The 25,115-nt window shown below is 38.5% G+C and overlaps 1 protein-coding gene across 1 annotated transcript in view; it reads right to left on the reverse strand.

The window, feature by feature from the left end:
* The window catches only part of COL28A1 (collagen type XXVIII alpha 1 chain), a 158,376-nt gene extending 134,958 nt beyond the window's left edge, over positions 1-23,418 (reverse strand). The window contains exons 1-8 of the mRNA XM_036064440.2: positions 23,318-23,418; positions 20,316-20,476; positions 18,628-19,184; positions 12,722-12,742; positions 10,949-11,005; positions 8,694-8,747; positions 6,790-6,831; positions 2,627-2,653 (exon numbers count right to left, since the gene is read on the reverse strand). Of these exons, the coding sequence (XP_035920333.2) occupies positions 2,627-2,653; positions 6,790-6,831; positions 8,694-8,747; positions 10,949-11,005; positions 12,722-12,742; positions 18,628-19,184; positions 20,316-20,439 (882 nt within the window). The 5' untranslated portion in view covers positions 20,440-20,476; positions 23,318-23,418. The remainder of the gene's footprint in view (positions 1-2,626; positions 2,654-6,789; positions 6,832-8,693; positions 8,748-10,948; positions 11,006-12,721; positions 12,743-18,627; positions 19,185-20,315; positions 20,477-23,317) is intronic.
* Positions 23,419-25,115: the final 1,697 nt, after the last annotated feature.

Genomic DNA, 25,115 nt, shown 5'->3' on the forward strand with positions numbered 1-25,115 from the left:
GTTCACAGACCGACAGCCAGTCGGCAGACCACGCTTGGAATAGCACTGCTCTAAGAAGGGAAATAACAAGTGTAACCACCAATCATGGGATCCAAAGTCCAAAGACTTTACATTACTGCTAATCCCCACAACAGATTATATTAGATTAGAGAGAGAGAGGAAAAGGAGGTTCAGAGAGATTAAACAGCTTGCCCATGACCACAGGCTTGAGTCTGTTAGATTCCCAAGTCCATGTTCATCAACCACCCAACGCTGAACAAGGCAACCCGCCATGGTCTGCAAGTTACTTTCCGCTAGCCTAGGGTACTACATGGGTGTTGCTGGCATTGGGAGCAGGAAGGAGGGAGGTACAATTCCTCGATCCAGCTATGCCCCTGTTCAAAAGCAATCTGTTCTCTCTCTACATCAAACTGAGTCAAACTGACCCAGGAAAAACTGAGATTTCACTTCGAACAAAGTGAACATTTATTTCTGAATGCAAATGGAAAATCACTCTTGAGGAATCAATTAGAAAGCAATTAACTTAATAATGTTGGGTGGAAATAAAATGAGTCAAGCGCCAAAATATAAAACAGAAAAGTACCATAAATACACTCAAAAAAATTCTTTTGGCCAGGATTCACATTCCATTTGTCCAGACAGATTTGTTAGCTATAGGGTCCTGAGGAACAGTATTTGTTTTGGGGGCAGACTTCCATCAATGAAAATATTGTACTCATGTTATTTGCCTCTGCAAGGGCGTTTTCTTTTTTGGTGGGCTCAGTAATCCCTGTGGAATGGTCACAATTACACAGTTTCAGAGAGCAAGTGCTTCAGAAAGCTATGAACAGATTAGCTCTGTTTCCAGCCTCTGATTTCTGATGTTGCTGTTCCTGGTGAAATTCTGGTTTGAATGTCAATGGTTCGAGGTCACTTTACTCTGACAGCTTGTATTTTCCAAATGAGAACTCCACCAGTGATTCTGTAATTTCCCAGAAGGTTAAATGAGTCTTTTCATACATATAAATATACATGAATATATATATGTGTGTGTGTGTGTGTGTGTGTGTGTGTGTGTGTGTAAATATATATATAGTGTTCATGAGTAGCTCATATTATAAATCAAGATGGGGGGCCTGGATAATTTTCTTCAACTGTATGTAGGACAATTTTACAATCATGAAACTTTCTTAACTTTCCTGTATTATCATTGGTTCCCTGCCTCTTCGTAATAGCACCTTACATTTATAGATAAGCAAAGAGTTTATAATACATTGTCACATCCATAATTCCATTTGATTCTCCAACCACCCTGTAAATTAAGGAAGCCTACATTAATCCAGTTCTATACAGATGAAGAAACAGGCACTTAACATTTCCAGTGATTGGGGATATATTTATTTGCCTGTATGTAGACTCACCTCTAATATATGCAGGGCCCAGGGCAGGAGTGCAAGGGGAGGCCTACATACCATGTATTGAAATAGTTGAAAGTTATACATTAAGCTAATAACCTACTAATGTTCTAACTTCCTTTTTCGACAAGTATACCTTCAAAAGGAATACAAAATGAAAGAATTTTGGTATTCCTCAGAGGTCCATGTGCAAGTTCATCCCCATGCCCACAGCCTACAGCCCCGCCCCCGCTTGACTCCTCCCCACTTCTGGTTCCTTCGCCCCAGGAGGAACCGATGCACATGAAGGTGCCCCAGGCCGCAATACAACAAAGCTCCTACCAGGGCCCCCTCCTGCCTCAACAAACAACTTGCATTTTGTTTCCCCTCAGGCCCAGGAAAAAGATGGACAGAGGAAAGAAGTTTGTATTTGCCTTCAAAGCAGGCTCAGGCCATTTTGCAGGGACTTCTGGGGGCTTGGTTACCTAATGCCTGGTTTGGTTTAAAGGCCCACAAGCCTCTTGTCCTGTAACTTCTTGGCTCCAATGGGGGTCGGGCTGGAGGAGACCCAGAGTGAAATCTCTGGCCCAGGTCTGAGGGTTGTAGATTGAATGAGGGAGGCATGCTCTGCTTTCCGATAGAAAATCTGCTAACAGAGAGCACAGCGGCATGAACCTATGAATGAACCATGGAACACGCTCAAAGGTTCTGGAGCCCCCATCCACCTTACTAACTTGTAATTGGCAAATAATCCTAAAATAACCTATTAGCCCATAACTTTTGTTTGCTTGTCAACTTTACTCCCCCTGCCTACCAGACGCCTACCCAGCTCTACCCAGACGCCTGACTATATGAAGTAAGCTGTTCCTTATTGCTTCACCAGGATGTTACGGGAAAGGAAGCACCACGGGAGAAACCTATCTGTTGTGTTGCTTCATCCATTTGTATGTAGAAACTTTGAGTCTGGATATCTGTGCTGCAGGCCTGCTGCATTGCGGTTCTCGTGTTTGCCCAGCTGAGAGAGGCTGGATCCTGATCTCAGGAATCTTAGGGTGCCTTTCACCCCTACAACATGTCCTGTATCTTAAGTTCTATTATTATTTTGTGTTAACAGAGTTAAGAGTATACTTAGGACTTAGGGAACCCAGACTTACAAATAGAAAGGAAAACAACTTTTATTAAGTACATAAATACAGTTAGGTTTCTTTTTCTTTCTGAAATCCTGGTCTACCTATTGGTTGTTATCAACTTACCTTCTCACCCTTGTACCCAGGAATTCCCTAGTTGAAAAAAGAAAGAAAGAGTAAAACATATTAGAAGACATTGCTGGAGGAAGTATTTGATGTTTTTCATTTACAAAGTATAACAAAACACATTTGTATGTCAGGAAACTAAGACCACGTACGGAAATGTAAGCGATGTTACTTCTCTTTGAGCTTAGGGAATGCACATTGACTAGGGAGAAGAAAAGAACCTACTTTTCCCTTAATTACATTCTATTCTCAGTTCCACATATTTTTTCAAACCCAGTTCCTTACCCGTGGGCCCACAGCTGAAGGAGAGACTAGGCACTGAAACTTGTTGTAGAAGGGACAACCTGTAATGCTCCTTTCAAAATTGTTGTATTGACTTTTAAACTATGAACCGTCCCAGCTGAGAATGTTTCACAGAGGCTGTTGGAGAAATTGGCTTTGAAAATGAGCTAAGATAATGGCCTTTCCAATGTGTGTAAATATTTATATCCATTATGGTCCTCCTTTCAAATTCGGGCTGGAATATAGAACATCAACGAAATGAATGGTTCCTTTATCAACGCTAATGAGACAGTGACCTTTAAGTTCCTATATTTTCTGTCCCGCTAACTGCGGGCCCGGTGCTTCTGCTCCCCTTCTGTGTACTCCGGGGAATCCTGCACAGCCTCCTCCATTGTGTCCCTGCCCGAGAGCCCTTTAGGTAGTATACTACTGACTATTAAGTGAACTGCGAAATTACCAACTTTAAGCAACAGCAAGACTTTTTCAAATAGGATTTCATGTCCTTTTCCTACAACAATAGCTTTTAAGTATGAAAATAGAATTGTAAGACATAGTTTAAGTGAGCTGGAGAAACCAATGGAATAAACAAGCTATTATTGCAGTTACTCGTGTCCGACTACAGAATTCTGGTTTGTATGACTTTTCTTACAAGAGGCAAAAAAGGAAAAACTTCGGGAAGGAAATAACACATCTCTCCTAATGAGCGGTCACTGAGAAATTGGACATAAAAATAGAACTACAATCAAAAATATTGTTACACTATAATTTAATTCATCTTAGAAATATTTATTAGCATAAAGGGTTTAAGTTTTTGTCATGGGCTTAAAATTAAAGGCCACATTATAGACAGTTAAATTGGGGTTCTTGATGAAAACAATTCACGTTCTCAGCACTAAGAAATGCTGGACCTCCAGCCTCAGGAATTTGGGGGTGCTCCATATTAAAATCCTGTCATTATTTTATGTTAAAAGAATTAAGACTGTATTTAGGAAGGAGTCTACATAGCTTATGAATAGAAACCTTACTTTTTATAGCATCCTCTTTTTTCCCCTTTTTCTTTCTGAAATCTCTGGTCAATTTATTGTTTGGTTGCTATCAGCTTCCTTCCTTCCTTTCAGGACATCTTAATTACTAGTTTTAAACTAGCCCAATTTAAAATATCCAAAACTGCACTCATCGGTCTGCCAAATTTGCTTCTGACTTTCCTGTTTCTATTAATGGTACCATCATATTTCAAATCACACAGAATCAAATGTTTATAATTATCTTTTCTCTCTACTTGCCTCTTATACTCCTTTAATCCAACCAATTAAAATTCTCCACCAGCTTTCACTGCATTTAGTTTTAAATCCACCCTCCCTACCCCTGCCAGTAGCGCCCTCCGTAATCCACCCCTGCCTATCTCCATAACCTGTTTATCACCACTCTTTGCCAAGTTCCGGCTTTCTTCCCATTTGTCCAGCCCGCCGGGCTTATTCCCACTCAAGAGTCTTTGTACCTACTGCTCTCTCTGCCTAGAATACCCTCATGACCTTGTTTTATGTTTCCAGAACACATCTCGCTGATGAAATCTCATTTGTTTGCCTGTTTATTGCTCTCCCTGCTAGAAGATTGTATGAAAACAGGAACTATCTGTCTTGCTCACTCCTGTATGTCCAGCGTGTAAAGAAGGGCCCAGCATATAGCACGTGCTCAATAAATGTTTGCTGAATATATGAGTCAGCGTCGGTCCCCACAGCCTTTTCATGGTTCTCACAATGGTCTCTTTTCTATTCTATCATCACTGTGGCCCAATTCTGCCCAATAGAATGTGAGCTTCATATAGAATTTAATTCCCTAATAGCCACATTAAAAAAGCAGCAATGAGAAGGTGAAATTAATTTTTAAGAATGTATTTTATTGAGGGGCACCTGGGTGGCTCAGGTGGTTAAGTGTCTGACTCCCGATTTCAGCTCAGGTCACGATCTCAGAGTTGTGAGATTGAGCCCCACGTCGGGCTCTGTGCTGGGCATGGAGCCTGCTTAAGATTCTCTCTCTCCCTCCCCCTTTGCCCCTGGCCCTCCCCCCCACTCTTGCATGCATGTGTGCTCTCTCTCAAATAATAACAACAATAATAACAATATATTTTACTGATCCCAATAGGTCTGAAATACAGTCATTTCAACATGTGACCAGTATAAAAGTTATTAATGAGATATTTTATATTTTCTTTGATACTAAGTCATCAAAATTCATTGTGTATTTTACTCCTACAGCACACGTCAATTCAGGCTAGCCATGTTGCAGCTGCTCAGTGAGCACATATGGTTAGCAGCTTTCATGTTGGCTGAAGCAGCTCGAGCCAGTGTCCCTGTTCTCATACAGACTGTAACAGAAAACCTTCTTCTAAGTGCTCCTTCCTTCTGCTTATTCCCACATCAATTTCTCCTTTAGAGTCATGCCAGATTAATCTTCCAAGTACACAGCTCTTGGGTTGTACACTTCATCTAAATCTCTCACCTAGCAAAGCATGGAGCACCCACTGTGATCTTCATGCTGTTTCTGGCAACACTCCTCTTCAGGCATCCCCCGGCACCGTTTTCCAACACATCGCCTTCCCCCAGGTGGCTGCTCATGGCAACCTCTAGCTGGAATGCCTGTTGCCTTTCACCTTTCTGTTCTGTCCTTTCCTGTCCCGATTCTGCACTCTCCAGGAGTTATCCTATAAAACCTACCCTGGCTTCACTATCCTCTGAGTGCCCATAATAATTTGTGTATGCAATTTTTATAATATTTTGACATTCTGCTTCATAGTGTAGCTATTTTTGTTAATTAAAGTATAAGTGACACACAATGTTACGTTAGTTTCAAGTGTACAACATAGTGATTCAATTTCTCTTTACATTATGTTCTGCTCACCACAAGTGTAGCTCCCATCTGTCACCATACAGCCCTATTACAATACCACTGACTATAGTCCCTATGCTGTACCTTTCATCCCTGTGAATTACTCGTTCCATTACTGGACGCCTATACCTCCCACTCCCCTTCACCCATTTTGCCCATCCCCCCACTTCCCTTCTGGCAACCAATATTGTAGCTATTTTAAATAACTTAATCTCGCCCATAACAAACTTTTCAAAAAACATAAGCACTTTGTCTTAATTTTATTTTCACAAAATAATATGCTTTATATGTAGAAGGCACCTAAGAAATATTTCCTAAATGAATAACACACATTTCTGAATGAATTTCCATTGTTCATAAAGTTGATTAAAAACACCGAGAGATCAGTTTTTAAAACCTCTGGCCCTGACTCGTGGGCTTTCGCCAAGGGGACAAGCCAGGAAGAGCAATGTGATGGCCTTTTTTTAACTCACCGTACACATTTCTCTGCTCTTTGCTACTTTGCTGCGACTCCCCAGAAAAATGCAAAAAAAGAAATTTACTGGGATTATTTCTCAGACAATCTCGAACATCTTCTAATTTTAGGAATAATAAATCAACTAGAATGATAGCTTTTTTTTTGGTCTGTAGATCAAATTTACCAAAGCATAGTTTAGATTATATAGTTCTGTGCTCCCAGAATTTTTAACTCATTCTTTATTGGAAAAAAAAAAAAAAAAACACAAGATGCAAAGCAAAATATTTTTCTTACTTGAGTCTTCCACAAATCTCACTTAAGTATCAGAGACTACCCTGTCCCATCATCACTCCTGTTGAACAGAGTATTTTCTCCCCACATTTCTACTTCTAAGATCCTATCTGTCTGATTGCCTGTCTGAGCCATCACAAGCACACGTTTTTATAAATCATTTTTGTATTTGCACCATAGAAGTCACAGTGATCAATTACAGAATCTTAGCATCCTGGATTACTTTCTTGGCAAGGGGTATACATACCCCTGGGCCTCTTTCTCCAGGTTCCCCTTTTTGAGCATCACCCTGTGACAAACAAACAAACAAAACTCAATCAAAATTCCACAGCCCTGCAGAGTGACTGATGGCTCAATAAAATGCATTATTCAGAAGTCTCAGATTAACAGATTAACTCCATGGAGAAAAAAATCTTTGGCCTTTACCATTGACATTTTCACCATGCCATCAAGGGAAGAAAATAGCAGTTCAGATAGCCTTTGCCCTTTGGAATGAAGCCAGATGCATAGAGCACAAGATTCAGGTACATTTGCTCAGCTTAGGCCAAGTTTTGCATCCCAGTTTAACAACACAGCCGTTGTTCTCAAATAGAGCAATGTACCCCATCGGAGCCAGCCATTCTGGCTTTTCTCCAAGGGGCTTTGGAATGTTTTCCAAAATGTCATTAAGAGTAATTGCTTGATTTCAACAAGACTTAGGAAAATATATTATGTGGCCCAAAATTACAAGCCAAATAAATGAAAGGTAAACATAGATTTAAAACAGGTATTTAACAAGACAAAAAGAAGACATGATGGCATCAGTTGGGACCTAAATAATGAGTGTGTAGGGTTGTGTGTGTTTGTATTGTAAAGATACCCAAGGATGCATCATATTCCTTTTCTTTGACAAGCAAGCAATTGGCTTTCATGCATCTAAAATACTTCCATGCATCTAACTTACTCTATTTTTCATTTCCTCCCTAAACATAGTTTTAGAAGAGAAGTTATTGGGTTAAAATTTGAATATATGAATACTTCTTGTGTAATATCTAATTGCTTTCTAAAATGTTGCCCCAAGTTACCTTTGCAATGAAGAGCAAACCAGTTTCACCACCTCATTGCTCTCGCTAGTTATTATTACTTTAATATTGCTGTGTTAACTGCTATAAAAAAAGACACGTTTTTTAAAATCTGAAACACACACACACAAAAAAAAACCCCAAACTATGTGAACTAGAAGATTGCTCCCCTCCCCATGCAAAAAACAACCCAACAAACTTGGACTCCAAAGTTTCTAAAATGTGAATCATTAGTATTGAAGAGTACCTCATTGTCTTTATCTAAATTTCAGTCATTATCTAGTGAAATTAAATGTTTTTCTATTTCTTTATTTACTGGTTTTATTTCTTCTCTTGGAAATTGTTTGGGTCCTTTGACCAATTGATTATTAGTGGCTTGATATTTTCTCATCCATTTTATAAAATCTTTATATACTATTGAAATTAACCCAATGTCCATTGTATTTGATGAAAATATTTCCTTGTTTTCCTCTTTATTTTAATTATTATTTTCATGATATAGAATTTTGCCATAAATTTTCACATAGTTATAGCTCTCTCCTATGATTCTTTTAGCCACTCTTGAACTTGGAAGATCATCGTGTGAAATATTATCTGACTTTTTAAAATTAATATAGAATTTTTTTATGGGTACACCAAGAAAAGAATTGGGGAAATACCTGAAGATGGTCTGAGTGTAGGAGATAATTGTTTTTTTCTATTATTATCATAGGTCAGTTATCCATAAAATGGATCCATATAAAACATAAGTGTCAATGTCAATCTGATATGGAATATATATTAGTAATTCATGGAACATTGTAGCAATTAATTTGCCCCAACATTATGTAAGTACAAATTCCGATTTGTTCAGCATTCCTAGGTTTCCTAGACTTATTGACTAAAATGGTCATATATTACTTAGGATTTGTAAGCTAACACAAACCAGGTAGATGATACAGGAAGTAAGCATCCTGTAGTCTTCACAGAAATCATCATATTTTTGGCATTGACATACATTACAATGCTCTTTGTTTTCTTCATTTTTGTTCTTTAAATAAGTCTAGAAAGAGATACAATGGTTTATAAGGAAAGCTGTTTATTCATTTACCGGGTTTCCTTTTGGTCCTTGCTCACCTTTGATACCTGGGTTTCCATGTGTACCCTGAAGGCAAAGGGAGGAAAGATTATAGTCAGCTCACATCTTATGGGTTTTTATACATTACAATAATTTCTGATCAGCTTCAGCCCATAAAAGGAATGAAGACTGTAAACAAACGTAACCTACCAAGCAGAGACTCAACTGTATTCTCACCTTTACTACACACCAGGAAGACCGCACTGTCTTGAATAGGTAGGTTCTCTAGATTTGCTCAAAAGAAAATACCGTCTCTGCCTGATATCCAAGGGATAATCTCAAAGATGAGAGAAGAAAGTGCTCCAATCCTGTTACAGAAAGGTGTTATGTTTTCCTATTCTCAAACCACCAAAAAGCTGGCTTTTCTGAGAACTGGTTTTAGGGACACTCAATAAATGCTAAATAGTGTAGTTTTATGTCTAACCCTATTAAAACATGGTATGGTACAGCACAGGGAATAGAGTCAATGGTATTATAATCACACTGCACAGTAACAGATGGTAGATCCACTTGTGGTGAACACAGCATAACGTATAAACTTGTTGGGTCAGTATGTTGAACACCTGAAACTAATATAACATTGTGTGTCCACTATACTTCAGTTTAAAAAAAAAACATGGTGGGGTGCTTGGGCGGCTCAGTCAGTTAAGCAACCGACTCTTGATTTCAGCTCAGGTCATGATCTCGGGGTCCTGGGATTGAGCCCCGTGTTGGGCTCCGCATTCAGTGGGGAATCTGCTTGAGATTCTCTCTCTCCCTCTGCCCCTCCCCCCACTTGCACTCCCCCTCTATCTCTCTCTAGAATAAATAAATAAAATCTTTTTTAAAAATGATACGTTAGGGGTGCCTGGGTGGCTCAGTTGGTTAAGCATCTGCCTTCGGCTCAGGTCATAATCCCAGGGTCCTGGGATCTTTCTGCTTTCCCTCTCCCTCTACCCCTCTCTCCCACTCCTGTATTCTATCTCTCTCTCTCTCAAATAAATAAATAAGATCTTTAAAATATATCACTTTTTAAACAATGGTAAGTTAATCTCTAACAATACTGAGTGACCGAAATTGTCAGATTAGTTTAACAACTATAAATTTTCTTACTGTTCATTCTAAAACATAATTGAATATCCCAAGTAAACCTTCCCCTGGTAATTTCTTGGTGTAATAAATATAAACTAAGACTTTATAAGAAGGGAATGTTAAAATTTTACTTTGCCCAAAATCAGCTTCTACTGGCTGCCACATTGTCTTGTAATGTATCTAACTTACATTTTAGGGAAAAAAAAAAAAGACAAACATCCCCACCTTCTGATTGGTAGAATGGTTTGAAAAAGCATAGTCTTCAGACCTGAGTCTCAAGAGAAAATGTGGCACAGTCTAAGAAATTCACAGTACACATTCTCCTCCCTGCCCCCAAATACAAGCATTTGTTCAAAAACTGTATCCATGCATTTTTGTGAAATATATCCACTGGGCTTTTGACCTATAGGGTTTGAGACCGCATAAGTAAACGGAATACCAAATAAGCAGCATGGATGCCTCTGATGATATGTGTTAGAGAAATATGCAGTATCTCCAGTTACTGCGATATTGTTGCAAATACCTTCCCAGTGCATACATGACACCTTCCAGATGTTAGACCAGAATATAAAGGAAGCACTCATTTTAGGATTATTTTATCAAGTGTTGAATCATCGTAATAAATCCTGCCTTTAACCTTTAGTTGCCAAGTTCCATTTCACAGAGCTCACTCTAATCCCCAAAGCTCCCTGACCAGCTTCCTCTCTGAGAGGCCACCCAGTGTTGTTCTTGGATACATGTGAAGACACAGTGAACTTCCAGCGAGCTCTGTGTCACTTGTTTCTAGGCTAAAGCTTTCCCTAAAGCACGGAGGATTTGGATGATCTCTTTTTCTATATTTTTGTTTCACTGTTGAAAATTCTGGCCCTAACTGTCACATCAGAAGGGATGCTGGAACATCCTTTGTGAGAACAACTTCATCATTCTAACCGAATCTGCCCTCCGTTCAGGTCAGCAAAATCCCAAGCTCATTTCTAAGGACAGAGTGTATCCCTTTAGGAATCAGAGAAAGAAAGAGCATTTCCCTGTTTGCTGCTGTTTGCACATGACTGCTTTTCAGCAGCACAAACCAGCAGTGGCATTTCCAAGTGCACGTAGAGCAACTGTGACTAGGGCTTCCTGACTTGACCCTCCGTTCAAAGTGGAAACGTACTCACAGGAAGCCCTGGGTCGCCTGGATCCCCCTTCTCACATTCACAAATCTTGTGTTCGCACTGCATCGAGAATGAAATCCAATATTAACACGCAACGAAACACAGCATTTCAAATCATATTCAGTACATAATTAGATAGAACACTGCCTTGACAAAATTTTACCTCACAAATTTATGGAGATTTTGTTCTCCCTTGTCAGTTCTTCTAGGCTAGTGCAGATCTAGTAAGAGCCAGCTAGTCAACGATTATTAAACATTGCCATGGTTAGATAAAATAGACCTCCCAGCAAAAATATACGCATAACATCTAGTTGCCAGTGAAAAGGGAAAATAACCATTTTCAGTGGATTTTTGGAATTTCTGCTTTTTCTCTTCTCTACAGCACATCAAAGCTCAGTACTATACAAATATCAACCACTCCTTTAGCTCAAAAGGAAAACATTGTGACATACCATATTTTATCAATTCTAGGATATACATTTTTCTTTATTTGTCTGAAATCAGAATAAGTCTTATTTGAATCAGGCCTGATCATAATGAAGTTGTTATTTTCTGCCCATGTCCTTCAAAACTTACAGAATGAAATGGAAGAAAACTCTAGAGATACTCCTGGAGCACACTCAAGAAATGTTGCAGCACCAGTGTTTTGGATGGCCCAGAGGCCGATATTGGGGGGGGGTGCAGGGGATGGGGCGGAGGGCATCAGAGTCAAAAAGTGATTCAGAAGATTCAGACTCTGGATACGAAGAGTTTTTGAAATAACCAGTTTAGTTTGCCTTCATTGTCCCGTATATGTATGGACAAAAGTGATAGAGGATTTAAAAGTCTATATCTCAATAAATCTAAAGGGACTCTTACTGTAAGTATAAAATCAAGAATTGTCACTTATTAGAAGGTACTATATCATAGTTTAATTGGCAGGGTCCTTTCCTGTCGCACTGGTACATAAAATAAGGATGCATCTGACCATTCGTTGAAGAATGCTGCTCTGCAGGGTTTGGTTGGCTCCTATTATTTTTTGCAGTACTACTTGTAAATTTCCTGATATTTAATAAGCAGCTGGTCCAACAAAATTTGCATGTTCCAAACTCTTTGTGTTAAGAAACACACGTCCAGTATAGAAGTCCTCGGCAACCTGGAGGTCATCGATTGTGCTAAGCACCATCCAACTGATACTAGCCAGCTTCCTTTGCTGCCTGGTGTGGTTGTCATCATCAAGGAGAACGAGCTTAAAATCAATCAACAGGCAGCAGCGGGAGACTCTGAGCTGTGTCTCTTGGCCAGGAATCCCGGCCAACACCAGGCACACCTCCCAAAGCGGAGGACCCCTATGAGCTGGTGTCAGAGACATGCTTAGAATAAAGGAAGTCATATCAAAATAAGCAAAAACTATGCCTTTTGCGGGGTGCTTGGCTGGCTGTCAGTGGAGCGTGCAACTCTTGATCTCGGAGTTGTGAGTTGGAGCCCTGCACTGGGTGTAGAGATTACTTAAAGATAAAATCTTAAAAAACAGAACAACTATGCCATTTGGTTATCAGTGATTTCTAAAGTTACTCTCTAAAATCGTATTAAAATATTTCCTACTTTTTCCAGATTTTGAAACCTGCAGTAGACATAGAGAAATCAGATGGCTGCCTCAGAATAGAGTGGTTCATTTTAAAAGAATTAAGCATTTTTATGTAGATACACCTTATCTTCTAACGTGAATTATGATGCTGATTTGATCATGCAAATTTTGAGAATTAATTCATAGTAATCAAAGCATGTGGTACTTACCTTCTCTTCAAATAAGATATCCTAGGAGATAGAAAAGAATAAAACATTAACTCAATTCATGTTCTGCTTCCAGCTTCTTATTAGTCTTAATTATTCCCTATGGGATATGCAATTTCCAATTTCAGCTTTTTAACCTTGTAAAAGCAATAGAGCCTACCTGCCAACCACCCAAGGAACACTCTGAGCCATATAATAAGAGACATGAAGTGCACTAACATTAAAGATATTATGTTTTCTAGGAACTTTATCCTGTTGCATCCTAAGTTCTATCTTTCTATCTTTCAGCTCTCTAAACTCTATTACCTGGCTACAAGCTAAATCAGTCATAATAAAAATTTCTCACTTTTACTTATAAAGACTTAGCCAGAATACATAACTGTGTGTTTTCTCTTCTTCTGTTTTTCCATCCCTATACATACATGCATTTGTTTTTCAGCATTAAAACATTAATTTCAGAGTGATCATTTCATGAAATATCAATAAGCCTTTGAAGTCAATCAGGTCCAACCTTTCATCTTGCCCTAAGGAAATGTGGGTCTGCAGGACTGTGACTTGTCCAAGATCATACACCTGACTGAGCCGCTTAACCAAGTTCAAGTGCTACTTTATACTTACACAGAAATGAATTAACCAGAATATTTTTCAAAACTCCTTTAAATTCAGTTTTAGAGAAATTCACAATCTGGTTTTTGTCTAACTTCTAGGCCTCTCTACCCTACTTCAGCTTAGTGGGGCATTACCTGACAAGTGCACTAAAGGCTGTGTCTGAAGCCAAACATGGGGAAGAAATTAACCTATGCTTACAGATAGAATTATTGCTTTCATAACGTAGAACCTATGGGTCAGATTGATGCCTTATGACTGAATCCGAAGCATTAATTTGCATAGGATAAAATAAAAATGGGAGTAAAAAGCACTAGAATATTTGTTGCAAGGTATTAAAAATGAAGACTGTAGTGAGGAAGTTAAAGATAAGTCAGAATTGTACCTGTAGGGAGGACCCCCACATCCCTTTAGTTTTATTTTTACTTTACCTTTATTGCCATACAAACTAATAATACGGAGGGAAGATACAGCAAAATGCCTTATGTGGTCCTAGTGATGTAATGGGAGGAAAAATTAGGCTGGGAATTAAGTGTGATCCAGGGTTTTCATCCTGTGTCCACCATTAACTAGCTGTGTGGCCTTGGGCAAGTCCTATAATCCTTCCAGGTCATTTTCACATACATGAAAAATTAGAAAGTTTGACTGTGTGGTCTCAGGAGTTGTAAAACTTTGGCTACAGAGCCAATCTACAAAATCCAGAGTCTTACCTCTGGCCCTCTTTCCGCCACCCCTCTGTCCCATCCACTCCCCACCCCAATGATTTAAAATTTCCAGCCAATGTAAATCCAGGCAGAAAGCAGTTGAGATACTTATATCTTTATGAACTAGCAGGTCATGTGAAGAAACGGGAATTCAGATATACTGACAGTCTTGGCGTAAAATGGCATTTACCCTCCCCAGAAGATTTGGCTGTACCTAGAAACCTGAAGATGTGTGTACTTTATTTCTAGGCTGCCCAAGACAAGTCCTTGTTCCCACCTGTTATTCTGACGCTCCTTGCAGACACACCTTAGGGAAATTCTTGTGGTTGCTGTGTATTTCAGCATTCATTATTTTTAATAGTGAAAATTTGGAAATAATTTTGGAATTTGGAAATAATATCAATATTATTAGAATGCAATATTAGAATGGATCAATAAACAAAATGTTATTCAGCAGTGAAGGTGAACGCATTATATCTACATATTTCAAAGTAGAAAAATTTCCAAAGACACTGAGTGAAAAAGCTAGTTGCAGATGGATATATAGAATATGATCCAAATTGTAAAAATATTTAAAACACATTTCGTTTTTCTAGGAGGGAGAGAGAGAGAAAGGAATTTGAAAAGAGTTCAAGAGACAATAAACAACTAATAATTCAAGTCAAATTGTAATATTTGAAAACAACTACTGGAATAAAGAAAAATCCGAAGTTTTGTCACCTTACAACCCTTTTATAATAAGCCACGCCCTTCTGTTATCCAATATCAGTTTTTAAACTCATGAATTTAGCTGCTACTATGCCTGATGTATAATTGTACACTCTTTCAGCTTTTCCTTTGAAAATTTAATGTCTGCTTTGCCATATTAACTCTTTAAAAACATGTGCCATGGGGCTTAAAACCAAAACAATATAACTAATTTTGGAACTCATTTGATTTTGTGTTTGTGGAATTTATATTCCTATGGAAAAAAATGGACCCAGGACTGCACAATAGATCAGACTGTTTCAAACAAAGAACAAAGCTCTATCCCTAAGGGCACTTATAGTCTATAAGCCCCAGTGACAGAAAACAGCACAGACCAAGCAGCGTGGGAAGGAGATCCCAGACTGGGTGGGGAGGTGGGTAACAAGACAGTTTCCTGAAATAGATGGGTTTTCTGGATAATTTTCAAGAGCGGAATGCAAAGGACCAACTCATGGATGGAATGCTGTTCTATATGTCAAAGGTTATGAGGAAAAAAGTCATAAAGACTAGTGTGGGCTGTAAGACAAAGGAAGCAGTGAGGAGGGATGTTTAAAAAGAGTGGACAAAAGGGCCCATGTGGACAGAGCTGGACACCTTGGGATGTAATGAGTGCTTTCACTTAAGCAGAGAAGCAGGTTATGTGGAGAACATGGTCAAAGTCAAAGGGAAGGGCACATTCAGTGAGGATCTAGGTGGATACTGTAGTCTAAATGGAAAAGACAAATAAAGGCAAGACTTCCCTAAAGCAAAAGAAGGTGCATTTTATTAATGAAGAGTTTTATGATGGCATGTATGTGAAAGGAGAAGGCTAGAATGGAATTGATGATTTCGTGAATGAGTATGAGGTCAATGCTATGAGAAAGGGACAGAGGAAACGTGAGGAAGTTATCAAAGTTATTGGTACAATAGCAAATAGAATGAGAATAAAGAACTTAGTAGGTGAGGATTGCAAACTCTACAACCAAAAAATATTTGCAGCTTAGTATAGTAGCCAAATAGCCACCATAAAATCTCTTCTAAAAGACCAACTAATATATATAGACGTTGGGTTGGAATTGTTTCTTTGGTTTCAATACTGTTATGTAAATCATAATAAAATAGTATTAGAACATTTTATATATCCTCTTCAATGTGGAATCATCAGGTCTCTCTGAGGTTATTCAGAACTGAAGTGTTTTCATGGGGTTCTTACATGATCCTTTTTACTAGAGATGCCAAGGAGTTGGTAATGATTCCTTGATTTGTCTTGGCTCCTGCAAGATCTATTTGTTGTGGGCACTCATGTCCATTAAAATTCAACTAAAGTCCACTCTGCAACAACAACAAAAAATAAACTGCTGATACCAAAAGAAAGCCCAGTTGAATTCCAAAAATCATTATGCTGGGTCTAAGAACCCTGACAGAAAAAGAGTACACACAGCATAAGCTTATTTACATATGAGCCTCGAAAGCGTACAGTAATCTGGAGTGGCAAAAGTCAGATCAGGAGCTAAGAGGCAAGGGAAAGATATCTTGCAAAGAGGCTGGAAGAAGTTTGGGGGTGATGGAAATGTTCCATATCCTAACTGTGTTGTTGGTTTCATGAATCTATACGTCTATCAAAACTCATAGAATTGTGTACCTTAAGTAGATGCAGTTTTGTATTTGAATTATACCTAATTAACTTATTTTAGAAAGCCAACTACATAATTATTTCCAAATGAAAAGTTTAGGAATTCAACTAAAGATGTAATAGCAGTAGATTAGATGAGGAATTTTTCCAATGGCCTGATCAAGAATCAAGTTCTGTCTCCTACACAGTGGCAATTTGAAACATTGAAACAGTGTATTGTTCTTTGAAGGGCCTAAGAAGCCCTTTGGATGTTGGGAGTGTTTAGAAAGCAGCATCTCCTAAGAAGTGGCTTGTTCATAGAGCTTCCATCTGAACAAACAAACTGAAATCACAGGATGCTAAGGAAGAGCAGGGTCGTTGGGACACTTGGTCATTCTCTGGTTTCCTCAGAAACGAACAAATAGTCCTGCTTGGAGACTACTGCCAAGATCCTGTGTTCTGAGTTGGGCAGGAGCTCTCTGCGAGGAGGGTGTGTCTGGAAGGAGTAAGAACCTCCTGAGCCTCCACAACTGGCCAAACAAGAAGCTGCCTGTCCTGTATCTTCTATAATCAGCAACTGGAGACTCATTATCTCAACTCCAGTGTTCTCTCCTGCACATGCTGGAACCATCTGTTTGGGGTTCAGTGGTAAGGACCGCTTAAATATGGCACAGGCAGCGCTAGGCAGTTAGCCAGGCTCCCCGGCACACTTCCCTTATACGAAGAGATGCGCAGGGTGAGCACTCACCCTGAGCCCCCTGGGAGCCGAATGCATCATCTCCAAGCGAGGCAGATCTCTCCCTATCTAGCCCCAGTGCCCAAGAAAAAGAGGCTAGAAACAAGAGAACTTTAGAGGAAGGATGTTGCTTAACTGTTTCAAGGCAGTTCTGACTGCGAAACCTTAAAACCCAGTTACTATTTTCCCCTTTCAGTATAACTTCACAGGGTTAATCATGAAGACCCCAGGGCCTTTGCCGTCCTTACATTTTCAACTATAAAATGAGGATAATATAGTACCTACATCATAAGATTGTTGTATACATTGAATAAAATAAAATCTGTAAAGTGCTCAGAAAAATGCTTAATACACAGAGCACTCAAGACGTGGTAACTATTATTTAGATTAAAAAAAAAAGTCAATGTCTCATGCTGAAAACAACAGTTATAAGAATAACTTACCAGTTATTATCTTATAGTTAATATTGACTTATAAGTTATAAGAATAATGTTAGGAGAAGGATTGGGGAAAGGGACAAAAGGGTCAAAACAATCTCTGAAACAAGGCTGAGTTTTTTTGAAACCTACAGAAAACAGCCATACGAAATGCTTAGTACCTAAAGGACACATTTGCCCTGCCCTCTTCTCAAGAAAAAGAAAATCAATGTTTTTAAGAAAATGTTATATGCAAACAATGAATCATCGAACACTACATCAAAAACTAATGATGTAATGTATGGTGATTAACATAACATAATAAAAGAAAAAAGAAAAAAAAAGAAAATCAATTTTTAACACTTAACAAATCAACCACTTTTTCTCCAGGAGTTTTCTTCTTGAGAAACACTGTGAAGAAGGATTTTATTTTGATTCCTTTGCCTTGTGTTTTCCCAAGCAGAAAGGAAAGAATCTCACACACAGCTGAGCAATCAACAAAGAAAAGCATTGACACAACTAATCAGACCAATCAAATGGCACTCATTGATCTGCAGGAAGAAAGTGTTGGGTGACTGCAAGTCGCAGGTGATTTTAAATTGGGTGGGCTTGCTAACACCTAAGAACAAGGACATAATAAAAAAAATTAGAAGTCTATGAACTTTGCTTGAGTAGCATAATATAGCAGTAGGTGAGAGATGGAGTCAAAATATTTCTGCAGATGTTAAATGGGAAAAAACTACTTAGTACAAATATAGCAGACCACAAGTTGACCACAAATTGAATATAAGTCAGCAGTGTTCGTGATCCCAGGATGTATAAACAGGAGCCTGAATGATTGGAAAGTAATTCTTCCAAAATCCTCAGCATTGGCTAGCAATAAAGTTAGGAATGCAATTCCAGAGCATGAGCCTTGTTACTTTCCCAGTTTATCTGGTGTAAACTATCAAGGAAGTGGAGAGAGACTTCGGAAAGATTCTCCTATTTCCAAGATGGATTCTTTTTCCTTCATCTTTCTGACCCAGTATCTACCCTTACAGAATTTGTAATTAAGGTATCAGTATTATGATTGGGAATATATACATAAAACCAACTCATTAGGTACCTACCAGGCGATCTCGAATTTTATCTACAAGGGTTGGATCACTTAACAGTAGAATGGGTTCACTGGATGAATCCCCAGATATCAAACGAAGTTTGGCTTCATTGACTACAGTGGAAAGTCCAATGGTGATAAATAATATCCCTGCAGTTCTGGCGTCTTCCAAAATACTCTGAACATCTGGATTCTTTGGATGGTCAATGCCATCAGTCATCAGCAAAGCCACTTTCACACCATCTTTACGGCCTTCTCTCTTAAGTAGCCCAGTGGCATTGGAGACAGCATAATAAGAGAAGGTGCCTTGCCCGATGAAATTCATAGACTTGACCCTCTGTTTAAATGTCTGCAGATCCTTCCAAGAAGAAAAAGGTGGATCGATTTGGACAGAGCTGCTAAACTGAAGCGCTGCCAGTTTGATGTCGTATTTCAAGAAGCGAACCGGGGTCAACTGGAAAACCTCGTCACTCAAGCTATCCACAAAATCTTTCTGTTTATCAAAGAGAATAATTTTAGAACTTTCAGAGCTGTCCACGATGAAGACAACATCTATGAAGCAAGTAGAGTCTGAAATAGAACAAATAGGTTAGGCAAAATATTTGTTCCTACTCATGAAATGACTTTGCATAAGGAAAGCCCTGAGGTGGTGTGATGTGTATGGGTTTGTTGTTGTTTTTTGGGGTTTTTTTTTTTTTTTTTTTTGGTTTTGTTGTTGTTGTTACTGTTGTTGTTTTGACAGGAGAGGGGAGTGAAAAAGAGAGGCATCTTGGAGGTAGGGCTTAAGTTGGGAGAACTAAATCTCTTTCCTAGTCTATAAATTCTTTGCCTCTTGTAAAATCATGAGAGTCAGGAGCAAACAAATAAGCAAAATTCCATGTATTTTGAGTATTTTCCCATTGTTCAAAAATTCAACAAATATATATATTTTTAATTTTATTTATTTCGAGAGAGAGATGGGGGGAGAGGCAGAGGGAGAGGGAGGGAGAGACTCTCAAGCAGACTCCACACTGAGCATGAAGCCGGACATGGGGCTCGATCTCACGACCCTGAGATCATGACCTGAGCTGAAATCAAGAGTCAGACGCTTAACCGACTGAGCCACCCAGGCACCCCAAAATTCAACAAATATTGGGCAAATTTGTTGAGAAGTAAATAATGCTCTGCCTGATTCTCAGGTTGTGTGTCACATTGGTGAGGCCCCATCTTGTTTTGGTGCGTGGTTTTTTGTTTTGTTTTTAGCTTTTTTTAAATCAAGGGAGAAAACGACTACACGCGTCACATTGTAGCAGGGAGGGGGAAAGAAACATAAAAGCAGAGAACTTAAGTTTGAATTCTAGATCTTACTAGTTAATTTGCCAGTGTCCTTGGATGTGCCACTTAACATCTCTGGGCCTCAATTTCTTTATCTATGACAGTGGCAGTCTCTGTCATTCCCATTTTACAAAGCTACTGTGAGGCTCAAATGAGATAATAAATGTACAAAGGCTCTAAAACACCTGATGTTTTTGTAAGTATGCTCTATAAGTATAGAGAGTATATTATTATCGTAATATAAGTATATTAAAATAGAATGTTACATATATGTTTATATATATGGTTTGCTATTTGCATCAACTGCTATTTGGAAAAATTCATATTAGTGTTTTAACAGGCTAAAACTAATCATTAAAAACAAAAACAAAACATTTTTTCTTTTACCCTGGAGATCATTTTTCCTTGCAAGTAAATTGGACTTTGATCCTTTCTTTCTTTGTCCATATATTGTTTGACTCATAAAAGCTGGCAAAAGCAGGAGATAGAAGACAAAATGTCTGTTCCACATTATGGTAGATGGTGAAAAGTCATCTGTCTTGTAACACCTTTAATAGAAAAATCAGTTATAAATACTTTCGTAAAGTACAGTGTTCGCTATTTTTAATTTAAAGCTGACAGAATTGAAAACTGGCATGTGACAGGAGCAAAAGGTTTTCATTCATATTTACAGAAAAACATCCACATTGGGATTTTAAAAGATTTTAATCCAAGTGAATCATGGCACTACAACCAAACATTTATTAGTGAATATTTCTATATAGTCAAAGAATTACATCCAAGTAATCTGAATTTCCCATTTTATTATGGGGAGCAGAGAGTGGGAAAAGCCATTTAAAAACACTTCAGTCCCACTCTACATGATGGACTATGGTTCAAGCACAGGCTCTCTTTTGACATTGTCACATTCTTCAAGGTGATATCAGATTGCTACATCGTTGTTTCATTATAACTAATTCCTGACAATCTCAATATTTTTACAAGGTTGTAGAGAACCACCGTCATTTCAGTCTTAATAATACATGCACAACTTCGGTGAGTTCAAAAGGCAAGTCAAAAATGAAATCACCCCTCCAGTTCCCATAGAACACCATTTCTCTTTATACTCTTACTTGGAAACTTCATCTACAACAGAGTTCCAAGCTGGACTACAGCTGTATGCATATCCAATGAACCAAGAGGATGAGAGCAAAAATAATAGATTTGCTCAGCAACACCATTCTTCTAGTGAAGAAATGATAGAAATAAGATTGAAACCAGAAGCACTTCCTCTGAACATTCCTGTGAAGCTGTTTTTCTGAATAGATTAACAATGAAAAATCTAATCCTGTATTAAAATCTACAGCCATCTTCATCTCTCAATATGCCCAGCTCTACACCAAATGACTTTTAAACCCACAGGCTTCCCTGGCAAGAGAAGACTCATGCGGGGCTAGCCCAGTGTACTTGAGAAGGAACAAGAAAGCTTTTCTGAACCAACGTTCTGTATGGTTTGGAAATGCTTTCCTTCTTAAACTATATTGACTTCAAAAGTTCTGGAAAAGGAAATCGCATTTTCCTTCACTTTGCCTTCAGGGAACGGGAACTGGGAAACCATAAGCACAATTTTTCCAGGCTCAAATAGGAGGTAGAAATATATGCAAAAGCAGTGAGAAATGGAATGGATGACTGGTTTCTTTCATACACGCCAGATGGAGAAACCCAAAAAGGAATCAAAGCTGTTGGGTTGAGGATGAACCAATAGATGGCTCCATGCCAAAATCTGCTCCTCAACTGACATGGTCTTGCAGGAAGTTTATGAAGCTGACTTTGTATCAGTATAGCTAAGCCCCTCTGTTGGCAAGTGCATCAAGTGCAATTGGCCGATGTCAACTGTTCTTCAGACCAGGTGTGCTAAGGTGTGAAGACAGCTGGGTGTTAAAAAAAAAAGAAGAAGAACAAGGAGTTTGCTGAGGAAATAGAACACATAAAGGACACCCCTCCCCAAGTGATTCCTTGTTAACCAAAGAGAAGAATACAGAAGGATGTACACGTTTAACTCTGAAGACTAGTGTAAGAACAAGGCTATGTAGCAAAACGTAGCTGCTATAGTCTTTGGAGGGGGGCAGGTGGGATAACACCGTGTCCCTGGTATTACATACAACCTTTCTCTTTTGTTGAGCCCATACCACAAAAAGTGTCCCAGAAGTTCTGGAAATAAGAGACTGAGAATTTAATTTCATTGAAAGTAAGAGAGATTTTACAAGCTACATGATCAATACAACTCTAAAGAAGGTAATTCCCATGCAGGATCCTGAGCAGAAAACCACTTTCTCCTCATTTATAGGCCTCATTTTGGGCTTTAGAAATGCTGTTTTTAAATAAAGACTCGTCTTTCCTAAAACTAAGCACTTGCTCATATAGTTTTTTGGCATATAATCATGATTGCATAGCTGAAGCTTTGTATATACAGTGTTCACTATCACACTTATTAATTAGCACTAACCATTATGTCTAATATTTCATTACTATTTGCTCTGATATTTTTTATCCAGCTCTCCCTAAGCAGTCATACTATTCCCCTCTCTTTACTGATATTAGCTATTATACCTTTGGTTTTTAGTTCTACTGCCTTCCTAAAATCTCTTTCTTTTTTATTAGTTTGGCATCTTAAGAGCACACCATTTCTAACCATTTTTGCCATATTTTACTTTGCCTCAGTTTTTAGTAATTCTTACCTTTCTCTCATTTAGATATCATATACAAGCAAAATAGGTTTCGGGGGAAAATGCCATTAGTTAAATAAAAGAAACATAAACCTCTCTGTTCATTATAAGTTACATTTTATAAGTGTAGAAACAATGATTATCTTTAACCAAATGCCATATATTTGCCTTTTTTGCCTAAAATTTATCTTGGGTAAATATCAGAATCAACAATTCCAAGAGACTTTATATTTTGTGATTTTTCAAAAATAAAATTCTTTCGGCACAGTTTACCAATTGTATTCACAGTGTTTGCATCTCATTTGTTTCACAGAAAGATAAAATTATCAAAAGAAGACTTTATTCAAATTGCCAAACCAGCCAAATTATAAAATATTCTGTAATTAATACTGAGTTATAAAAATATGTTCCAAATTAAGAAAAAGAGGTCCTGAAAGGTATTAACATCATTGCAACGCTAGGTAGTAAACTGCAAATTAAAAATCAATTTTAAACTTTGAAATAAATTTTAAATGTCGACATTTTAACAATTATTTATATTTTTCTAATACTTAAAGTAATGGCAGAGGATAGAAATTTTTGATAAGCTTTCTTCACATAATAAGTAGGCAAACCCCTTAGTCTTCCGCAGTGCCTAGGTGGTTTCTGATTTCAAGTGATTAAAATAAAACAGTTATGTCTTACCTTATAAAGTTTGTCAAACAGGAATTAAAGACTGATTAAGCAAATGCCAACAGCAAGGACCATTGTTGGGGATGGAGTTGGCTATTTGATATTGTTCTTTTCTGTGGAAGTAAAAATTGTCTTTGGTCTTGGAAGTTTTGCAATCTTTTATTCATGTTTATTAGCCTAGGTTAAAGCAAGAGTGGTCAGGCATTTGGCCAGGGTGCAAGATCTGGGTGGGATCAGTAAGTAATTTAAAGGAACAGTGTCCTCTCAGAACAAGTCTGTGTTCTCCAGACTGTTATAAAAATAACTTGAGCAGATTTTCTACATTTTAGGCATTTATTGACAGCCTGCTGTTTCTCATACCGTGTCCTCCTTCTATTTCTACTTTTCTTTGCCTGGGGTGTGCTCTGTGTGTTACTGGCTCTGAACAGCTTTGTGAGGGAGTGTAAGTGACAACAGACTCAGACCCAAAACAGGTTTTTCAAGAGAGGCAATGGGTTGATAATTATTGAAGCTGGATGAAGAGTATAGAGAAGTTCATTATTGTAGCCTTTCTACATCTGTGATTTTTTAAAATTTCCATAATAAAAAGTCAAAAGAGTGATCTGAATTTAGCCCTGGTTCTGTCTCTCATATGGGGAACCTCAGTTTCCCATTTCTGAAATGAGGGAGTGAATTTAATTAGCTATCAGGATCCTTCCAAACTATAACACAGGAGCTAGGTTTACAGTGGTCAATATTCTGAGCTCTCTGTCCCAGAAAGGTAGTCACTCAAGTGGCTCCATTCTCTTTTTTCTTAGTTTCTACCTCGTGGTTACGACTCATTTTAAGTCGATGTTTATCAGTGCAGAACATACTGCCAAGAAGCCACTCGACTCCTAGACAACTAACAGACAGGCTTCTCAACAGTTAAGACAGAGAGTACCAAGATGATCAGAGATAGCAATATTAATGTTCACACCATAATTATTTAAAACCAGCTTTCCTAGGAAGGCATTTTTACATTTACAGATCTGCTTATTGCAACAATAATAGCTTCCATTTCATGAACACTTTACCAGGTGTGAGGCACTGCGCTAAGTTTTTCATACACGTTACGGCGCCTAAGTCTCTCACAGCGCCGCCACCTACGGACAGTAAGTGCTGTAAGATTTTGCGTTTTACAGATGAGGATGTTGAAGCAGAGAGGAGTGCGGTCACTTGCCCACGGTCAAACCAGTGCTAGAGAATGCCAGAATGATATCTCAACTCAGATGTAGCTGACCCCTGAGCCTCACTTATCACAACTACCGCATCATTAAATTACATACCCACGTGAATGTCCGTGTTTTCATTGTCTCTGCACCACAAAGCAGTTTTTGAAGAACTGAGGAAGTTTTGTGAGGCTTTGGTAACAGAAAGAAGAAACAGTGGGTACCCTGCCGAAGCCCAAATGGCATTTCCCAGGAAGCAACCCCATATATACCTTATATAGCCTGTGGATGTTAGTTAGCCACACTTGTCACTCTTGTGAGAGGAGAATCAGGGGACAAGGAAGTGGCATTTTTTTTTTAGAAGATCACCTCCCTCTTTTCTGGGGGTAGAATACCAACTTGCAGGATAATATACCTATAAGAAGCAAACAAGTAACTCCTGGAGGGGAGATAGGGACTAAAGCCCTCCTGCTTCGGAACTGTTCTGACTGAAGTTGGGGACGGGTTGGAGTCCTGCCTGCTCATCCCTGTCCTTCCATCCCACAAAGCCAAATAGAGTAACCTAAAGCCAAGGTTTGCCGCCTTTCATTCCCAGGTGTGGCCATCAGCACTAAGTTGAT

This window comes from Halichoerus grypus, chromosome 12 (genome assembly GCF_964656455.1).
Source record: "Halichoerus grypus chromosome 12, mHalGry1.hap1.1, whole genome shotgun sequence".
Classification (NCBI taxonomy): domain Eukaryota; kingdom Metazoa; phylum Chordata; class Mammalia; order Carnivora; family Phocidae; genus Halichoerus; species Halichoerus grypus.